Source organism: Rana temporaria, chromosome 10, assembly GCF_905171775.1.
Source record: "Rana temporaria chromosome 10, aRanTem1.1, whole genome shotgun sequence".
Lineage (NCBI taxonomy): Eukaryota > Metazoa > Chordata > Amphibia > Anura > Ranidae > Rana > Rana temporaria.
The window spans coordinates 152,284,382-152,306,328 of record NC_053498.1 but is presented as its reverse complement, the minus strand read 5'-3'; the positions used below and the strand labels follow the sequence as shown (position 1 = coordinate 152,306,328).

Here is a 21,947-nt window from a genome sequence, read left to right as displayed (position 1 = left end):
TCACAGGATCCCAGGAGCCTCTCATGGGGCCCCCTACTGACCCGGTGGACGGTGGCCCTTGGGCAGTGCCTAAGTGCACAGTTGCCAACATTTCAAAAATATTTTTAAGGGACACTTTTTTTACAAGTGCTATATTTAGAGTAGCTGAGATCCCCGATGTTCCTCTATACATCATAGTAGAAATCACAAAATGAAATGAGTACTAATAATGGGGCAGAACAAATATGAGGACTGAGAAGATTGCCTTCAGTTGAACAAACAAAAGTGTGTCCATTCTAGAGCTGGTAACATTGAGGATATTCAGTATAAGTTTAAAGAACTGTTTTTGAGGGTAAGAGGCGTAGGAGGGAGTATGGATGGTATAAAACTGGGAATTACGTGCAGGTGATGGAGAGAAATGTGGAGGGTCTAACAGTGGGCACTATGTACAGGAGAGGAGTGTGGAGGGTGTGATGGGGGGCACTATGTACAGGAGAGGAGTGTGGAGGGTGTGATGGGGGGCACTATGTACAGGAGAGGAGTGTGGAGGGTCTAACAGTGGGCACTATGTACAGGAGAGGAGTGTGGAGGGTATGATGGGGGCACTTTGTACAGGAGAGGAGTGTGGAGGGTGTGATGGGGGGCACTATGTACAGGAGAGGAGTGTGGAGGGTCTAACAGTGGGCACTATGTACAGGAGAGGAGTGTGGAGGGTATGATGGGGGCACTTTGTACAGGAGAGGAGTGTGAAGGGTATGATGAGGGGCACTATCTCTAGATGTGCAAAGCTAGTAGAGACGCCCCTGTGACGGTAGTAGAAGTCATCCCCGTCAAGCAGTCCCTTCTTCCCATAAAAGAAAATCACAGAATAATCCACACATGAGCCAAAGTTTAATGCTGGAACAAGACACACTTTAATGGCAGCATTCTCCTAGTTATATATACAGTTTACAAGCTAATCATCAATCAAAGAACAATGAAATCTCAACCCCCTTTCCACACACAGTGGGGGCTCTCATACAGATTATAAGTAGACACTTCGGCGCCAACCCTGAAGACACATTTTTTTAGATAATGACATCAGTGGATTTAATTACTAGTTGTAACAGAATACATTATCTAGACAGCCTGGCCCCGCATATAGAAGAGGTAATTACCACAATGAAGCAATCAGAATAATTAACATGAGCCACTTATCTAATCCTTTAGCCTGACGATACAATACACATCTCTAAAGGGTAAACACAGGTCTTCTTCACACACACACAGACCTTAAACTAGCAGGGAGAGAATTAGACTGAAGCATATAGGCAATTGCATAAAAGTCCTTCACAGCCCCCAAAAAGACTTGTAGAGAAAGGGGGTTCTACAAAGTATTGACTCCGGGGGGCGCCATACAAATGCCCCCCCCCCCCACACTTTTCACATATTTATTTGTATAATTTTCCTTTCTCTTCACAATTATGTGACACTTTGTGTCTCTCACATTTAGGAGATATTAGAGATGAAAGCTGATCGATAATTAAGAGAAATCACAGCTCTTCCTGATTGGCCACAGGCTTCCATCCTCGGGGATTATTCGATCAGAGCAGGCATAGGTTGAGGTCGCAGCACGATCCCGGCTCCCCCTTCGTCTTCAAAATAGTGACCTTTCTTTTCCCATTGGGGCAATTATTCACACAACGTTCAAAGTGACATGTACAGTAGCTGGGGATGGTGGGGCAGCACTCTCCATAGGGGGTATGAGGCTTGGTGAGCACGGAGTCCGGGGGGCAGGTCGGGACTTTTACCTCTGGACAAGTCACATTGGCACACAGGCGCTTCACTGTAAGAAAAGAAGAGGAAATGTTACCGATAATAATTCCGAATAAATTGTCAAACGTTTCCCCCGATATGTCTAACATCATACTAGAGGGGGATGGACACGGGACAGTCTGGGGGGATGGACACGGGACAGTCTGGGGGGATGGACACGGGACAGTCTGGGGGGGATGGACACAGGACAACTGGGGAGATGGACACGGGACAGTCGGGGGGGATGGACACGGGACAGTCTGGGGGGGATGGACACGGGACAGTCTGGGGGGGATGGACACGGAACAGTCTGGGGAGATGGACACGGTACAGTCGGGGGGGATGGACACGGGACAGTCTGGGGGGGATGGACACGGGACAGTCTGGGGGGATGGACACGGAACAGTCTGGGGGATGGACACGGGACAGTCTGGGGGGATGGACACGGAACAGTCTGGGGGATGGACACGGGACAGTCTGGGGAGATGGACACGGGACAGTCGGGGGGGATGGACACGGGACAGTCTGGGGGGGATGGACACGGGACAGTCTGGGGGGATGGACACGGAACAGTCTGGGGGATGGACACGGGACAGTCTGGGGGGGATGGACACGGGACAGTCTGGGGGAATGGACATGGGACAGTCTGGGGGGATGGACACGGGACAGTCTGGGTGGGATGGACACGGGACAGTCTGGGGGGGATGGACACGGGACAGTCTGGGGGGATGGACACGGGACAGTCTGGGGAGATGGACACGGGACAGTCGGGGGGGATGGACACGGGACAGTCTGGGGGGGATGGACACGGGACAGTCTGGGGGGGATGGACACAGGACAGTCTGGGGAGATGGACACGGGACAGTCGGGGGGGATGGACACGGGACAGTCTGGGGGGATGGACACGGGACAGTCTGGGGGGATGGACACGGAACAGTCTGGGGGATGGACACGGGACAGTCTGGGGGGGATGGACACGGGACAGTCTGGGGGGATGGACACGGGACAGTCTGGGGGGATGGACACGGGACAGTCTGGGGGGATGGACACGGGACAGTCTGGGGGGGGGATGGACACGGGACAGTCTGGGGGGGATGGACACGGGACAGTCTGGGGGGATGGACACGGGACAGTCTGGGGAGATGGACACGGGACAGTCGGGGGGATGGACACGGGACAGTCTGGGGGGGATGGACACGGGACAGTCTGGGGGAGATGGACACGGGACAGTCTGGGGGGATGGACACGGGACAGTCTGGGGGGATGGACACGGGACAGTCTGGGGAGATGGACACGGGACAGTCTGGGGGGGATGGACACGGGACAGTCTGGTGGGGGATGGACACGGAACAGTCTGGGGGGATGGACACGGGACAGTCTGGTGGGGGATGGACACGGGACAGTCTGGGGGGGATTGGACACGGGACAGTCTGGGGGATGGACACGGGACAGTCTGGGGGGATGGACACGGAACAGTCTGGGGGATGGACACGGGACAGTCTGGGGAGATGGACACGGGACAGTCGGGGGGGATGGACACGGGACAGTCTGGGGGGGATGGACACGGGACAGTCTGGGGGATGGACACGGGACAGTCTGGGGGGATGGACACGGGACAGTCTGGGGAGATGGACACGGGACAGTCGGGGGGGATGGACACGGGACAGTCTGGGGGGGATGGACACGGGACAGTCTGGGGGAGATGGACACGGGACAGTCTGGGGGGATGGACACGGGACAGTCTGGGGGGATGGACACGGGACAGTCTGGGGAGATGGACACGGGACAGTCTGGGGGGGATGGACACGGGACAGTCTGGTGGGGGATGGACACGGAACAGTCTGGGGGGATGGACACGGGACAGTCTGGTGGGGGATGGACACGGGACAGTCTGGGGGGGATTGGACACGGGACAGTCTGGGGGGGGTGGACATGGGACAGTCTGGGAGGATGGACACGGGACAGTCTGGGGGGATGGACACGGGACAGTCTGAGGGGATGGACACGGGACAGTCTGGGGGGATGGACACGGGACAGTCTGGGGGGTGGACACGGGACAGTCTGGGGGAGTGGACACGGGACTGTCTGTGGGGGATGGACACGGGACAGTCTGTGGGGGATGGACACGGGACAGTCTGTGGGGGATGGACACGGGACAGTCTGTGGGGGATGGACACGGGACAGTCTGGGGGGATGGACACGGGACAGTCTGGGGGGATGGACACGGGACAGTCTGGGGGGGATGGACACGGGACAGTCTGGGGGGATGGACACGGGGCAGTCTGGGGGGGATGGACACGGGACAGTCTGGGGGGATGGACACGGGACAGTCTGGGGGGATGGACACGGGACAGTCTGGGGGGGATGGACACGGGACAGTCTGGGGGGGTGGACACCGGTACTGAAATATTAAACAGCTCAGTGGCCCTTTTTCCGGTGGTTTTAACCCTTTGTCGTCTGCTATCGGGGGTTAAAATCGCCCCTCCGCAAGAGATCCTAAATGAGGACATCCGGCCATCAGTTCCTGACCTCAAGTGCTCTCGGGTTATGCAGCAGGACAAAGATCCGAAACACCACAGGAAGTCCGCCTCCAAATGGTTAAAAAAATAAAAAATGTGGTTTTGGAGAGAGCTAGTGAAAGCCCGGACTTAAATCCAATTGAGATGCTGTGGCTCATCTCACACAGGCCATTCATCCTGGAAAACCCTCCAATGTGGCCGAATGACAACAATTCTGCAAAGAGTGCGGCCAAAATTCCTCCACGGCGATGTGAAAGACTCCGCAAAACTGACGAAGAATAGCGGTGCTTTCCTTCCACGCCGCCCGCGCCCCAGTGTGAAATGACTTCCTGGTCTATGGGTGCAGCTTCCCAATTGGCTACGCTGCATCCAGGTGACCCCCAGCGACCATCTTGGGTACACAGAGTCTCTTTAAAGCGGAGCTCCACCCTAAAGTGATCGGAACCCTCCCCCCTCCAGTGTCACATTTGACACTGTAACGGTCACCACCGTTTACGACCTTCCATCCCATCCACGACAGCTCATCTGACACACAGACAAATCAGCAGGCATCCCATTTTCCCAGAATCAAGACGAGACACGCAGCTCTGTTTCTTTCAGTCTTATATACAGTACAGGGCATGTGACAGTATTCAAAGGGACAATGAGATCTCCACCCCCCTAATCACACACCAAGGCTAATTACTAACCATTCTAGACAGGTCGGCGCCGGCCTATAATTATCATGTCTAATCACTGCACATTCCTTCATTAACAGCATAACAAACAAAATCCCATCACACACTGAGTTCCCTAGGCAGACGTTCCATCTCCGCATACAGCTTGACACCTATTCACACCTCTGAGCATCAATAGGCTGTAGACAGTGTTATCACTAGTGTTGCTCACGAATATTCGCATTGCGAATATTCGACTCGAATATAGCATATTCGAGAAATCGCGCTATATTTCGAAATTCGCGGTGAATATTCGCAATTCCGAATATTCGATTTTTTAAAATTTTTTTTTTTAATCAGATCACATCCTAGATATCTCCATCGACGTCTAAAAGCATTGCTGGTATCATTAGAGACCCTGGGCCGAGTAGCTGAAGCGTTCATTGAATTTTCCAGAAAGATCGCAATGCGATTATTCGGCAAACGCAATATCGCGCGATTATTTTCCTCGCCCCGATCTTCCGCATCAGAGCGATTTTTACAGTTTCATTTTTAAAACAGATCACATCCTAGTGATCTCCATAGACGTCTGAAAGCATTGCTGGTATGATTAGAGCCATTGGGCCGAGTAGCTGAAGCGATCATTTTATATTGCCGAATATTCGCAATGCGAATATTCGGCAATAGGAATATTGCGCGATTATTTGCTCCGCCCTTTTGCATCAGAGCCAATCAGAGTTCTCCTTCCACACTCGTCACAGGTTAGCAACCAATAGGAACCTGCCTGCATGGACATTATATAAGCTCACTCCCAGCACCATTTCATTGCAGATTCAGAAGCTGGCTATAGAGTGTGGAGGCTGTTTCTGTGTTCCTGGTTTCCTGTGTCTTTGTTCTTGATTGATTTAGATCATCACCAGCATTGCTATTTAGTGATTCCAGTGGATCTTTTCCAGTATATCAACTGCTTTTTTCAAAGCAATAGACCCAAGAGCTTTTTTCAAAGCTACGTTTTGTGCTGTTTTGTGCTGTTTTTTTCATTTGTGTTACTGTTTGATCCTGCAATCCTCCCTGTTCAGTGATATTTGCAAGAGATTTCAGAACACATTTTGCTGAGCTTTATAAAAGAGCTTTTCTAAAAGCTAAGTTTTGTTCATCTTGTGTTACTGTTAGATCTTGCAGGTTCGCTGTTCAGTGATATTTGATAGGCATCTCAGTTCACATTTTGTTTAGTTTTCCCTAAAGAGCTTTTCTAAAAGCTAAGTTTTGTGTTCAGTTTAGTTAAATTTTATGTAGTAAGTGTACACACTGTTAGTGTACATTTATTTCATCTAGCTTAGCTTAGTGTGTGTTTAGTGTCTGTGTTTTGTGTTTAAAAAAAAAAAAAAAAAAAAAAGTTAGTGTTTGTTTAGTGCTTTTTTTTTTTTCTTTAATTTTGTAGTCCTTGTCTGGTGTACTACTTTTCTTATAGTTTAGTAGCTGTCTGTGTACGTCTTTGTCTGCGTGCCTGTCTTGTAAAAAAAACACAAAAACACATTTTGTTCACATTTTCCCCCCCCCAATAAAGTTTACCCCCCCCACACACATATCAGCAATAATGAGCGGCATCCGTGGCCGTGGCAGCAGGGGTAGGGGAGTTACTCCCAGTGCTGGATCGCTGCCAGCACGGGGTACCTCTCGTGCCCCTACTAGTGGTAGAGGATCGGGTGCAAGGGGAGTACGCCTGATCCGGGAGTTCTTCCCATCGGGCAGCCGCCCGATATTGCCATCTCAGGCTCAAGTAGTGGTGGACTACATGGGGCACAGCAGTGCCACTGAGTCGTCGGTCCCGACTCACAGTAGTACCACCATTACACCGTTGCCTGTACTACCCCCCCCCAGCCCCCAAGAGTCCAGCATCTTACTGTTCGACAGCGACAGTGAGAGGGATCTCTTGGGGGAGGCCATGCATCAGGCAGACCTCCAGCTCTGTCCTGATGGTCAGGACCTTTTTGAAGGGATGGATGAGGAGGATGGGATACCTGCTGGCAGTATCCCAGAGACATCCCTTCAAACTGGTGCTGCTGTTTTGGTGCAGGAAACAGCAGCACCTAGTCAGACCCAGGCGTGGGTGAGGGGACAGCGGAGCCAGGCTAGAGGCTCCATGTCAAGTGGTTCCCTCAGACCAACACATCTCAGCCCTTGGTCTGACATCTCTGGGGGCGAAGAGGGTGACCCATCATGGTTGCCATCTGACGCGTCGGCTCACTACGTCAGTGACGACGGGGAAGGTAGGCACCCTGGTGAAACGGTGCGCCAGGTCACCACCAGGGAGACCATCGTCAGGGTCTCCACTGGTGATGGCAGCAGGAGGTGTCAGGAGGAGGAGCAGCAGCAGCAGCAGCAGCAGCAGCAGCAGGCAGCTCCACCTGTGCGCACCGAGTCCCAGCAGGTGCAAGTAAGCGTCACCCCATCTGACAGGAGGGCGGTGCTGAAGTCACCTGTCTGGAATTACTTTACTCTGGTGGCAGACAACCCTACCGTGGCCATCTGCCGGATTTGTAAAGTGAGGGTGAAGAGAGGGAAGTGTTTGGCTCGGGTGGGTACCACAGCCCTGAACCAGCACCTGAGGATAAACCACTGGGCTTTGTATGACGAGATGAAGCGTGGTGGTGGTAGCAGCGCCACCACCACAAGTGAGCAGGGTACAGCAGCCCCTGCCACATCTTCATCTCTTTCCAGCAGGTCATGCCCCCCCGCTCCCTCTAGTAGAGGTACTGGTACCGGCAGCCAGACCTCTACTTCCACAGCACCCTCCACGTCTGTGTCCCGCACTGCCGTCCAGCGCCAGGCGTCGATTTCAGACGCCTTTGACCGCACCACTCCCTTCCCCCCTGGAGACCGACGTGTGCGTTCCCTCAATGGGCTCCTGGCAAGGGTTATTGCCCAACATCTGCTGCCCTTCAACATAGTTGACAGCAACCCCTTCAGGCAGATGTTGGAGCAGGCCCAACCCCAATGGCGTGTCCCCAGCCGCCATTTCTTTGCCAGGACTGGTGTCCCTGCCCTACACCAGCACATTGTGCAGAATGTAACCCTGTCGCTGGATCACGCTGTCAGCGACAGGGTTCATCTGACAATGGATGGCTGGACCAGCAGGCATGGGCAGGGACGCTACATCAGCTTCACGGCCCATTGGGTTTCCCTCCGAGGCGTCGGTGAGGGATCGTCGGCAACCGATCTTGTGGTGCCGCCCCGGGGTGTCCAGGGGAGAACTGCTGGTCTCCCTCAAGCCACTGTCTCCGCAGCTGCTGAGCCTCCCAGCAAGCGCCCCCGTAGCTACTCAAGTGTGGGGCACGTGCGCTGTCAGGCCGTGCTCCAGCTTGTTAGTTTAGGGGACCGGAGACACACTGGAGAAGAAGTGCTGAAAGCACTTCAAGCTCAGGTCCAGAAGTGGCTGACACCCCGAAGGCTCCAGCCAGGTATGGTTGTCTGCGATAACGGCAGCAACCTACTCGCCGCCCTCCATGCTGGCAGTCTGACGCACGTGCCCTGTCTGGCACATGTCCTCAACCTGGTGGTGCAGAAGTTCCTGCGCACTTATCCAGGGTTGAGTGACATTGTGGCAAAGGCGCGTAGGATTGCCAGCCACTTCAGGCGCTCCCCAACCGCTACCGCGTCCCTGTCCAAATTGCAGCGGAAGTACAATCTGCCCCTTCACAGGCTGATTGTGGACAGTGTGACGCGGTGGAACTCCACCCTCCACATGCTGAAGAGGTTGTGGGAGCAGCAAAGGGCGGTGAGGGAGTACCTGATGGAACTAGGCACTGAGAGGGCTTCACCACAACTCCCTTTCATCGCCTGTGCGCAGTGGGGGCAGATAAACCAGGTCTGCCAAGTGTTGTCCTCCTTCGAGCAGGCGACCAAGATGGTCAGCAGTGAGCAAATTGGCCTCAATAGCGTGCTGCCAATACTGTTCATGCTGGAGAGGACACTAGATCGCCTGCTCGAGGCTGGGGAGAGTGCCTTGGTGGAGCAGGAGGAGTCAGCAATGCTCCACCGAGACCAGGGCCAGGACGAGGAGGAGGAGGAGGAGGAGGATGATGATGAAGAGGAGGAGGAGGTGGTTGCTGGTGTCGTCCCGGAGTCAGGGCCTGGTCAGGAGGGAGAGCCGGTGTTGGGGGCACCGATAGTCCGGGGGTTGGGCATGTCTGAGTTTGACCAGCAGCGCCTCAGGGATGAAGAGTCGCACCTCATTCACCTGGCCAGCATTGAGGAGTCACAGCGGGCTGTGCTCTTCCCCATGGCTGCCCACATGCTGAGATGCCTCAGGAGGGACCCCCGGGTTAAGACCATCAAGACGAGGGATGATTTCTGGATGGCCACCCTTTTGGATCCCAGGTGCAAGGGGAAACTGGAGCAGTTCATCCCAGCCAGCCGGAGGCAGCACCGGATGGAGGAACTGCAGGCAGCCATTGTCAGACGGTTGGAGCAGGCAACTCCCCGGCCTCCAGTTGTCCCCCCTCATCTCACCCAGCAGGTGGCTGCACCCAGCTGCAGCCGAGCAGGGGACCTAATGGAAGAGATGAGGATGTTCTTCCAAACCGAGCGACCCAGTACCACCACCAGCAGCAGCAGCAGCAGTCACCACCAGCGGCTGGCCCACATGGTGGCAGACTACATGGCGTCCGTCGGTGCTTCTGACAGTATGAGCACCGACGACCCCATGGAGTACTGGGTTGCCAGATTGGACACCTGCCGCGAGCTCGCTCAGTATGCGCTGGAGTTATTGTCTTGCCCCCCCTCCAGCGTACTATCTGAGCGGACATTCAGCGCGGCAGGTGGGGTGGTCACGGACAAGAGGACCCGTCTGTCCACAGACTCCGTGGACAGACTCACATTCATAAAGATGAATGAGTCCTGGATCGGCGGTGACTTTCTGGCACCCGTCGTCGGTTCAGGGCGCTGAAGGGTCCCTTGCCATGCATTCCCTGATGAAGCCCCGGACCTGATGTATTTACAGTGCTGAATATAACTATTTCAACATCAGAGAAAATCAATGTTAATATTTGGTACAGTAGGCTTTCTTTGCAATTACAGCGGTCAAACATTTCTTGTAGTTTTACACCAGCTTTGCACACACTGGAGGAGGGATTTTGGCCCACTCCTCCACACAGATCTTCTCTACATCAGTCATGTTTCTGGGCTATCGCTGAGAAACACGGAGTTTGAGCTCCCTCCAAAGATTCTCTATTGGGTTTAGGTCTGGAGACTGGCTAGGCCACGCCAGAACCTTGATATGCTCCTTACAGAGCCAATCCTTGGTTATCCTGGCTGTGTGCTTTGGGTCATTCTCATGTTGGAAGACCCAGCCTCGACCCATCTTCAAAGCTCTAACTCAGGGAAGGAGGTTGTTGCCCAAAATCTTGCAATACATGGCCCCGGTCATCCTCTCCTTAATACAGTGCAGTCACCCTGTCCCATGTGCAGAAAAACACCACCAAAGCATGATGCTACCACCCCCATGCTTCACATTAGGGATGGCGTTCTTGGCATGGTACTCATCATTATTCTTCCTCCGAACACGGTTAGTGAAATTATGATCAAAAAATTATATTATAGTCTCATCTGACCACATGATTTTCTCCCATGACTCCTTTGGATCAGTCAAGACAATTATGTCAGCAGTTATTTCACACCCTATATACTCTTATTAAGACTGCTGTACATCATGGCAACTCCTGCCCATGTGATATGACTCTGTATCAACTACTACTGTTAATACTACTACTGCTGCTTCTGCTGCTGCTGCCGCCCAGTCAATACACCTATGTCAGCAGTTATTTCACACTCTATATACTCTTATTAAGACTGCTGTACATCATGGCAACTCCTGCCCATGTGATATGACTCTGTATCAACTACTACTGTTAATACTACTACTGCTGCTTCAGCTGCTGCTGCCGCCCAGTCAATACACCTATGTCAGCAGTTGTTTAACACTCTATATACTCTTATTCCTACTGCTGTTCATCATGGCACCTCCTGCCCATGTGATATGACTCTGTATCAACTACTACTGTTAATACTACTACTGCTGCTTCTGCTTCTGCTGCTGCTGCCCAGTCAAGACACCTATGTCAGCAGTTATTTGACACTCTATATACTCCTATTCCTACTGCTGTTCATCATGGCACCTCCTGCCCATGTGATATGACTCTGTATCAACTACTACTGTTAATACTACTGCTGCTGCTTCTGCTGCTGCTGCTGCCCAGTCAAGACACCTATGTCAGCAGTTATTTGACACTCTATATACTCCTATTCCTACTGCTGTTCATGATGGCACCTCCTGCCCATGTGATATGACTCTGTATCAACTACTACTGTTAATACTACTGCTGCTGCTTCTGCTGCTGCTGCTGCCCAGTCAAGACACCTATGTCAGCAGTTATTTGACACTCTATATACTCCTATTCCTACTGCTGTTCATCATGGCACCTCCTGCCCATGTGATATGACTCTGTATCAACTACTACTGTTAATACTACTGCTGCTTCTGCTGCTGCTGCCCAGTCAAGACACCTATGTCAGCAGTTATTTGACACTCTATATACTCCTATTCCTACTGCTGTTCATCATGGCACCTCCTGCCCATGTGATATGACTCTGTATCAACTACTACTGTTAATACTACTGCTGCTGCTTCTGCTGCTGCTGCTGCCCAGTCAAGACACCTATGTCAGCAGTTATTTGACACTCTATATACTCCTATTCCTACTGCTGTTCATCATGGCACCTCCTGCCCATGTGATATGACTCTGTATCAACTACTACTGTTAATACTACTGCTGCTTCTGCTGCTGCTGCCCAGTCAAGACACCTATGTCAGCAGTTATTTGACACTCTATATACTCCTATTCCTACTGCTGTTCATCATGGCACCTCCTGCCCATGTGATATGACTCTGTATCAACTACTACTGTTAATACTACTACTGCTGCTGCTGCTGCCCAGTCAAGACACCTATGTCAGCAGTTATTTGACACTCTATATACTCCTATTCCTACTGCTGTTCATCATGGCACCTCCTGCCCATGTGATATGACTCTGTATCAACTACTACTGTTAATACTACTACTGCTGCTGCTGCCCAGTCAAGACACCTATGTCAGCAGTTATTTCACACCCTATATACTCTTATTAATGCTGCTGTTCATCATGGCACCTCCTGCCCATGTGATATGACTCTGTATCAACTACTACTGTTAATACTACTACTGCTGCTGCTGCTGCCCAGTCAAGACACCTATGTCAGCAGTTATTTGACACTCTATATACTCCTATTCCTACTGCTGTTCATCATGGCACCTCCTGCCCATGTGATATGACTCTGTATCAACTACTACTGTTAATACTACTGCTGCTTCTGCTGCTGCTGCCCAGTCAAGACACCTATGTCAGCAGTTATTTGACACTCTATATACTCCTATTCCTACTGCTGTTCATCATGGCACCTCCTGCCCATGTGATATGACTCTGTATCAACTACTACTGTTAATACTACTGCTGCTGCTGCCCAGTCAAGACACCTATGTCAGCAGTTATTTCACACCCTATATACTCTTATTAATACTGCTGTTCATCATGGCACCTCCTGCCCATGTGATATGACTCTGTATCAACTACTACTGCTAATACTGCTACTGCTGCTGCTGCTGCTGCTGCTCAGTCAAGACAACTATGTCAAAAGTAATTTCCCACTCTATATACTCCTATTACCACTGCTGTTCATCGTGGCACCTCCTGCCCAAGTGATATGACTCTGTATCTACTACTACTACTACTGCTGCTGCTGCTCAGTCAAGACACCTATGTAAAAAGTTAATTCCCACTCTATATACTCCTATTACCACTGCTGTTCACTGATACCACTGATAGTTAATTTATCCCTTAACTACCCCCATTTGTGAGGGTCGGGGTTTTTCTTTAAAGTCCCATGCAAATCAATGGAAAATGTATGTTCCCACATAACTTCTGTACGCCTAGAGATATTTCAATAATACCCGCTATACATATTACTTATATGCCAAATAAAAATATATAACAGTTAAATTAACCCTTACCAACACCCTTATATAAAAGATGGGTATATTTATATTACTATGATTTTCCTCCCCAAAAGGTTAAGATAGGAAGACCGGGCAACGCCGGGTATTCAGCTAGTAATAGTATAAAATGTTTTCGGTTATTATTAAGCTAGATGTGTTGATGTTGATGTTGATGTTGATGTGTTAGATGTGAAGTTAGATGTGTTTAAAAAACTAACAATTTCAATAAGAAATGAAACCTTTGCAAAATATAACATTTTTTATTAAAAAAAAAAAAATTAAGACATGAACTTCTGAAGCTCTGTCACCTCATCCATGGTTTTCGCCATTTGTTGCACCAGCTGCTGATTTTGGCGTGTCAAAAAAAGTATCTGCTGCTCATTTGCCAGTACTCTCTGCGTCATGTTTTTCATGGCAGCTTGTTTCCCCTTGAGCTTTTTTATAACTGTTAGGATATAAGAAAAAAACATTTGGATTTCAAAGACCGTTACGAAAGATTATTTTAAGCCATAAAAATAATAAAGTCGGACTTAAGAGACTCTATGAAAGAGGATCTGGCAGAGGCAATTCTCTTCCTTAGAACTCTACATTGCATTTATTTGCATTTGCTAAGCCTAGAACTACATTTCAAGATTAATATAAACCATTTCTAGGTTTTTCAGATTTTTTGTTTGGTTCATTATAGATAAGCTTTGTTTTTGTTCTAAAACAGCCAAATAATGTGGTCTGTATTTTTGAACTGTTAAAGATCATGTTCCTGATGTTTAAGCCTGCTGCTACTATCCAGTCACTTGATTGTTTTCATTGTGTTTGTCTTTTGCTTAAACTGTGCAATACAGTAGACTGTTGGCTTCCCAGCCAGTAGTCCTGTGGTAGGTTGCGTTTCTTTCCCTCAAGGAATCTATAAAATACATTTGCATATTAATACAGAGGAGTCGGAGTCGGGGAGTCGGGGAGTCGGAGTCTGAAGTACATAAAACTGAGGAGTCGGAGTCGAAAAATGTATCTACCGACTCCACAGCCCTGCTTTAAATGCTGTCCATTTTTAGAGCTACATTTTATTGTTGAAATTTTATTAATCTCTGTGCACATATTTACCCTCCTGATTGATGGTAAAATTAACCGTCTCATCCTGCTCATCTTCCTCGTCACCCACTACTCCACCAGAAGTTTCGGGGGGGGGGTGCAGCTCCTCCTCTTGCTCCTCCACAGGAGCTGGGGGTGGTGATGTGGATGGCCCTGGCTGCTCCTCCTCATCCCTCTCCTCCTCTTCCACATCCTCCTCCTGCTCCTCCTCTGCGGCCTGTCGCCTTGTGCGCTTGGGGCGCACAGTTGGTAGCGGAGCTCCTATAATAACACAATGTTCATATATTATAAAAATGTTTTCTAATGACGTATGCAAATTCTGTGTACTCTGCTGTATTGTATATGAATACAAATTAATTTATATAGACAGTTAACCAATGGGACAATGTTATATTAAAGGGTCTTGTGGGCACTACAGGGGACTGAGCGTGAGCTGGGCTGCCACCATGGTAAAATGAGCTGTTTTTGTCTCCTTTGTTTTGTTCAGACGATCTCATGTTAAAAAAAGGACTTGATGGAGTACACGGGATTACTATAACAACCCCACGCCTAACACAGGAATTTAGTGGGAATCTATATATATAAAACTCAACGTGTGTGTGCATGTATGTATGTATGTTCCACCATCACGTCCAAACGGCTAAAGATATTTACATGAAACTTGGCACACAGGTTACTTATATGTCAGCCACAAATATAGGATTGGTGGTTTAACCCTTACCCACCCCCATTTGCCTTGGTCAGGGTTTTTCTTTAAAGTCCCATTCAACTCTATGGGAAATACATGTTACTTCATAACAGCTGTAGATATTTCGATAACACTTGGTCACATGTTATCTATACGTCCACTTAAAGTATAGGATCGTTAATTTATCCCTTAACTAACCCCATTGGTGAGGGTCGGGCTTTTTGTTTAAAGTCCCATGCAAAGCAATGGGAAAAGTATGTTCCCACATAACTTCTGTGTTCCTGTCTGCTGTCCCATGTTTTTTTCCAACAGTACTATGAATACCTTGGCTGGTGGTGATATATGTTACAACAACATGGCGTCTTGGTTAACAACATCTGACCTTAAATTAATTACATATGACCTTACATAACTGTCCCCAAGGGACCCGGGCTGGCTCAACGCGATTGCCACTGCGCTGACAAGCCATTCACCTCTGCAGCTAGGGGTTCGGATCCCGCTCTCGGCTACATGTGAATTGAGTTTGGTGGTCTCAGCTCGGCCCCCGGTGGGTGTGCTATGCGAGGTAAGCCTGCGCTTAGTATGCCCACCTCCCTCCCACAAAAACCACCACACTTACACACGCACTCGCAATTGGGTTAACATGCACGCACTCTGACCATGCGGTCTCTAAAAAGAGAGGCGAAGGACTAACGGGGCTGGTTGAGCGGGCAAATCCTCTCACTCCCTTATAGGGAGTCCCTCTGCCCCGTTGGGCTTCGAAGCGGAGCAGGTAGGACGGTCTGTGTGGGAGGACCCCCTCACACCCGCCATTGCCACCCGGGGCATGGAGAAAGGTGGCAGATTACCTCTGGGGGAGGCCTGCCTACTCCCAACTCCTGCAGTCCGGCTCCTCTCTCGAGTACACGCACAAAATACACTTTAGGGGAAAAAAAACATAACTGTGACCAATAACTTACCAGGATGATATTTATTCCGGATACGCCTGACCCGGTTCATCTGGCGCCTCTTCAGGTCGGACCACTTTTTGAGGATCGCCATGCGAGTGTGTTCTTCGCCTAGTTCCTCAATCAGGGAGTTTATAACTCCCTGTTTTTCTTGCTGCCTCCGCAGCTCATCGTATCCTGTTTCCAGGAACTTCTGCAAGATGAAGAACAAAGTATATTGTAATACTTTTGTTGACAGCCTTATGGATATATGACGTAAATGTATGCTATTCAACAATTGGAAGCATTCTCGCCTTATTAATCAATGACAGGGGTAACATGACAGATTTTATATCCTGCCATTTCGGTCGCCACCTTTTTTACATAAATATAGCAGCCATTATCATTTGCATAATTATGAATATATTATTAACAACACAGGATACACGTATAGGGGAGATATGCGTTGCTAACTCTTTTCCCTGTCAGGAGCCTAACGCCCCGGGGGGTCAGAGACGGGACCTTTTCGGAGGACCACTGACGTATGCAACCGTCGCAGTTTTTTGTGATGTCACTCTTTAGGTGTGTGCAAATTTTTCCTTGCACCGGGTGGAGTTTTTGGGTTGTGTTTTGCACGCCACAGGCTTTTCAACAGAAAATAACCAGCTGGAGGCAGAATGGTTGCAAAACACTACGGGTTTGTTACCTAACTCTGGGTTTCAAGACCAGTCCACCTCCAGCTGTTGCAAAACTACTACTCCCATCAGCCACGGTCTGTCAGTGCATGCTAAGAATTTTACTTTTGCTGCATCTAGGGTGCCACAGTTTAGAGACCCGTGCATAAAGGCCTGAAAAATGTGGGCCTGCAGAACTTACAATACTAGAAGTGCCAGCATTCCCAGGCATGCTGGAAGTTGTAGTTCTGCAACATCTAAAGGGCAATATGTATTCGAACGTCCTTGGGCCTTGAGGACACTGAAGTCAGGACGTTCGCATACGTCCTATGTCCAATAAAATGTTAAATTCATTATGCTAAATAACAAGGAAAAGTGCCTAAATACACATTTGCCAACCAGGGTGTCTGCAGCTGTCCAGGCATGCTGGGACTTGTAGTTTTGTAAAAGCAGGAGACACATTTTTTGTGAAATACTAATATCTGATCATATATACTAACTTTTAAACTAGACTAAAATGCAGTTGAAGATGATGAAATAACAGTGGTCAAAATACTTACACAAATCAGCAACTTTTCCTCAGACTTAGTGAAATTGCTTCCAACCATGTTGCTGTGTGATTGCGCTGCGATCATAAGTTGGAAACTGGCAAGGCTCCAGGAAATGGTCGCGTGTTGTTCGCGCAATTGCGCATGCGCGATCGAAAAATCGCAATCGCAATATGTATTTTGGTTAAAATATCATACATATTCGATTTCAGAGTGCTGCTACAGCAGTTTTCGAAATATCTGCAATAAATTTCGCATTCGCATGTTGCGATATTTCGATAAAATATCAGGAATATTCTGAGCCAATCAGAGCGCTCCTCCAGCATATCTCGAAATTGCGCAATAAATATCGCATTCGCATGTTGCGATATTTCGATAAAATATCACGAATATTCTGAGCCAATCAGAGCGCTCCTCCAGCATATCTCGAAATTCCGCAATAAATATCGCATTCGCATGTTGCGATATTTCGATAAAATATCACGAATATTCTGAGCCAATCAGAGCGCTCCTCCAGCATATCTCGAAATTCCGCAATAAATATCGCATTCGCATGTTGCGATATTTCGATAAAATATCACGAATATTCTAAGCCAATCAGAGCGCTCCTCCAGCATATCTCGAAATTCCGCAATAAATATCGCATTCGCATGTTGCGATATTTCGATAAAATATCACGAATATTCTAAGCCAATCAGAGCGCTCCTACCGCAGTTATTAAAAAATCGCAATTATTTTCGCATTCGCAATAGCGAAAAATCGCATTCAATTAATTTCGATAAAATATCACGAATATTCGAATTTAGCGAATATATCTCGAATATTCGAATATATATTCGAGATATATCGCGAAATCGAATATGGCATATTCTGCTCAACACTAGTTATCACACATAAACAGTATTTAGCATGCATAATTAGAGTTCTGGGAGCAGACCTGGATTAACACCTTTACACAAGGACAATGGAATGTCTTCCAGGCCCTGACTCAATTAGCATGTCACTAGTCAGGGCTAATCATAGAATGAGTCACCACATTGAATAGCCAACAACTTGTGATATCTCAAGACATCCTGCAAACATGATTTATTATTAATATCCCATCTCATGTAATACATGAATTATGATTCACTTGCCACCCCATGCCCAAAGGGCACAGGGTGGACTCAGACCCAAGAGTTATCAGTGACGCTGACACAGGAGTATCCTCCATCCTCACAAAGTCTCTGGGTGTCCCGGGTCATTCCGTTACATCTCTCCCCTTTCGGTGGGAGACTGACACAGGAGGAGACCCCGAACTGACTACTGACCCTATTTGTGCGTCCATTGTCATGAAGGTGTCGAAGATGACCCCGAGACTTTTGACTTTGGAGCTATCTCAAGACATCCTGCAAACATGATTTATTATTAATGTCCCATCTCATGTAATACATGAATTATGATTCACTTGCCACCCCATGCCCAAAGGGCACAGGGTGGACTCAGACCCAAGAGTTATCAGTGACACTGACACAGGAGTATCCCCCATCCTCACAAAGTCTCTGCAGCACCTCTTTGCTCTAGCCAAGTGGCATCCACAGCCGCTATAACTCGGTCTATGATCTCCGGTGGAGGATTAGGTCCATACTGTGCCAGTCCACGTCTAACAGCCCGGTCCCAAAACTCTTCATCGGGTGTCCTGTCTGTTATGCTGGGCCTCTCAGCTCTATCCATTTGGACAAGTTGTGCGATAATGTCCCTTCTCTTACGATTGCTGGCCGATCTGCCCCGGCTCTCCAGTAAGTCCTTGAGGGAAGAGAGCTTCAGCCGTTCATACAGCGTCTCCATCGTCCTGTGTCCTTGTCGCCGTCCTTTAAGCGATGGAATTATCCCACTGCTGCCACCACTGTAACGGTCACCGCCGTTTACAACCTTCCATCACATCCACGACAGCTCATCTGACACACAGACAAATCAGCAGGCATCCCCTTTTGCCCAGAATCAAGACGAGACACGCAGCTCTGTACTTGTTCCAAATGTAATGACCAACTTTAATGGTTTCTTTCAGTCTTATATACAGTACAGGGCATTAAAGGAACAATCAACTCCCCACCCACACACTAAGGCTAATTACTAACCATTCTAGACAGGTTGGCGCCGGCCTATAATTATCATGTCCAATCACTGCACCTTCCTTCATTAACAGCATAACAAACAAAACCCCATCACACACTGAGTTCCCTAGGCAGACGTCCCGTCTCCGCATACAGCTTGACACCTATTCACACCTCTGAGCATCACTAGGCTTTAGACAGTGTTATCACACATAAACAGTATTTAGCATGCATAATTAGAGTTCTGGGAGCAGACCTGGATTAACACCTTTGCACAAGGACAATGAAATGTCTTCCAGGCCCTGACTCAATTAGCATGTCACTAGTCAGGGCTAATCATAGAATGAGTCACCACATTGAATAGCCAACAACTTGTGATATGAATGGATGAATGAATGAAAAACGTATAAAGCGCGGCGCATGCGAACTGAATCGCTTCTGGGCGCTAGTTGTTCGTGTCTCATGACATCAAAAGAGCAGAGTTTTGATCCGTCTTCTGAAAGTCAGGTGGTTTTCCTCCAACCGAATGCTGGTTGGTAAAGCGTTCCATAGTCTAGGACCCTGAAAAGCAAACCTTCTTTCTCCTTTGGACTTGTATTTGGTTTTTGGTACCCTGACCAGATTTTGGTCGGTGGATCGCAGAACGCGATTCGAATTGTGAGGTTCTATCTTGTCGCAAAGATATTGCGGAGCCTTCCCATGGATGCACTTATGTGTCAGGCAGAGTGCTTTAAATGCAATTCTGTCTTTCACTGGCAGCCAGTGAAGGGATCTCAGGGAAGGGATCTCAGTGAAGGGATCTCGGTGAAGGGTTCTCAACGAAGGTGAGATTGATTCCCATTTTTTTTTCCCAGTCACCAGTCTGGCATTCTGAACGACTTGCAGACGGGAGATTTGGTACTTTGGGAGTCCGAGGTACAGGGCATAGTCCAGTCTGGAATTCACGATTGTTCCCACCACGACTGCTACGTCTTCTTTGGGGATAAATGGAATAAGTCTGCGTAGTAGGCGCAACAGATGGTGCGCTCCGCTGACTACTGACTACTGACCCTATTTGTGCGTCCATTGTCATGAAGGTGTCGAAGATGACCCCGAGACTTTTGACTTTGGAGCTATCTCAAGACATCCTGCAAACATGATTTATTATTAATGTCCCATCTCATGTAATACATGAATTATGATTCACTTGCCACCCCATGCCCAAAGGGCACAGGGTGGACTCAGACCCAAGAGTTATCAGTGACACTGACACAGGAGTATCCCCCATCCTCACAAAGTCTCTGGGTGTCACGGGTCATTCCGTTACAGACACTTTTCAGGGGGGAGGGGGGGTGCTGTCTATAGACAGCTATTTGCACCCACTTCCGGCCACGCAGTCTCGTCGGGCAGACTGCGGGCATGGCGTCACCTCCCATCCCCCCCTATTGTGTTCTGGGAACACTCGGCTCCCAGGACACATCGGGAGCCAATCTGCAGGCGTAGCGCGACTCGCGCATGCGCCGTAGGGAACCGGGCAGTGAAGCCAGAGCTCTTCACTTCCTGGTTCCCTCACCGTGGATGGCGGGGGGGGGGGAGCAGAGTGACGAGCGATCGGTCCTCCTCTGCTCGGCGCTGGACTCCAGGACAGGTAAGGGTGCCGATATTATAAGTCAGCAGAGTGACTAGCGATCGGTCCTCCTCTGCTCGGCGCCGGACTCCAGGATAGGTAAGGGTGCCGATATTATAAGTCAGCAGAGTGACGAGCGATCGGTCCTCCTCTGCTCGGCGCTGGACTCCAGGACAGGTAAGGGTGCCGATATTATAAGTCAGCAGAGTGACGAGCGATCGGTCCTCCTCTGCTCGGCGCTGGACTCCAGGACAGGTAAGGGTGCCGATATTATAAGTCAGCAGAGTGACGAGCGATCGGTCCTCCTCTGCTCGGCGCCGGACTCCAGGACAGGTAAGGGTGCCGATATTATAAGTCAGCAGAGTGACGAGCGATCGGTCCTCCTCTGCTCGGCGCTGGACTCCAGGACAGGTAAGGGTGCCGATATTATAAGTCAGCAGAGTGACTAGCGATCGGTCCTCCTCTGCTCGGCGCCGGACTCCAGGACAGGTAAGGGTGCCGATATTATAAGTCAGCAGAGTGACGAGAGATCGGTCCTCCTCTGCTCGGCGCTGGACTCCAGGACAGGTAAGGGTGCCGATATTATAAGTCAGCAGAGTGACTAGCGATCGGTCCTCCTCTGCTCGGCGCCGGACTCCAGGATAGGTAAGGGTGCCGATATTATAAGTCAGCAGAGTGACGAGCGATCGGTCCTCCTCTGCTCGGCGCCGGACTCCAGGATAGGTAAGGGTCCTGATATTATAAGTCAGCAGAGTGACGAGCGATCGGTCCTCCTCTGCTCGGCGCCGGACTCCAGGACAGGTAAGGGTGCCGATATTATAAGTCAGCAGAGTGACGAGCGATCGGTCCTCCTCTGCTCGGCGCTGGACTCCAGGATAGGTAAGGGTCCTGATATTATAAGTCAGCAGAGTGACGAGCGATCGGTCCTCCTCTGCTCGGCGCCGGACTCCAGGATAGGTAAGGGTCCCGATATTATAAGTCAGCAGAGTGACGAGCGATCGGTCCTCCTCTGCTTGGCACCGGACTCCAGGATAGGTAAGGGTGCCGATATTATAAGTCAGCAGAGTGACGAGCGATCGGTCCTCCTCTGCTCGGCGCCGGACTCCAGGATAGGTAAGGGTGCCGATATTATAAGTCAGCAGAGTGACGAGCGATCGGTCCTCCTCTGCTCGGCGCCGGACTCCAGGACAGGTAAGGGTGCCGATATTATAAGTCAGCAGAGTGACGAGCGATCGGTCCTCCTCTGCTCGGCGCCGGACTCCAGGACAGGTAAGGGTGCCGATATTAT

At 49.5% G+C, this 21,947-nt stretch overlaps 1 protein-coding gene across 2 annotated transcripts in view; it reads right to left on the bottom strand.

Moving 5' to 3' along the window:
* Positions 1-1,433: 1,433 nt before the first annotated feature.
* LOC120915778 (cysteine-rich motor neuron 1 protein-like) overlaps positions 1,434-21,947 on the bottom strand; it is a 72,203-nt gene continuing 51,689 nt past the window's right edge. For both annotated transcript variants that reach the window (XM_040326568.1, XM_040326569.1), the window contains one exon: positions 1,434-1,804. In XM_040326568.1, coding sequence (XP_040182502.1) covers positions 1,563-1,804 — 242 coding nt within the window. In that variant the 3' untranslated portion in view covers positions 1,434-1,562. The remainder of the gene's footprint in view (positions 1,805-21,947) is intronic.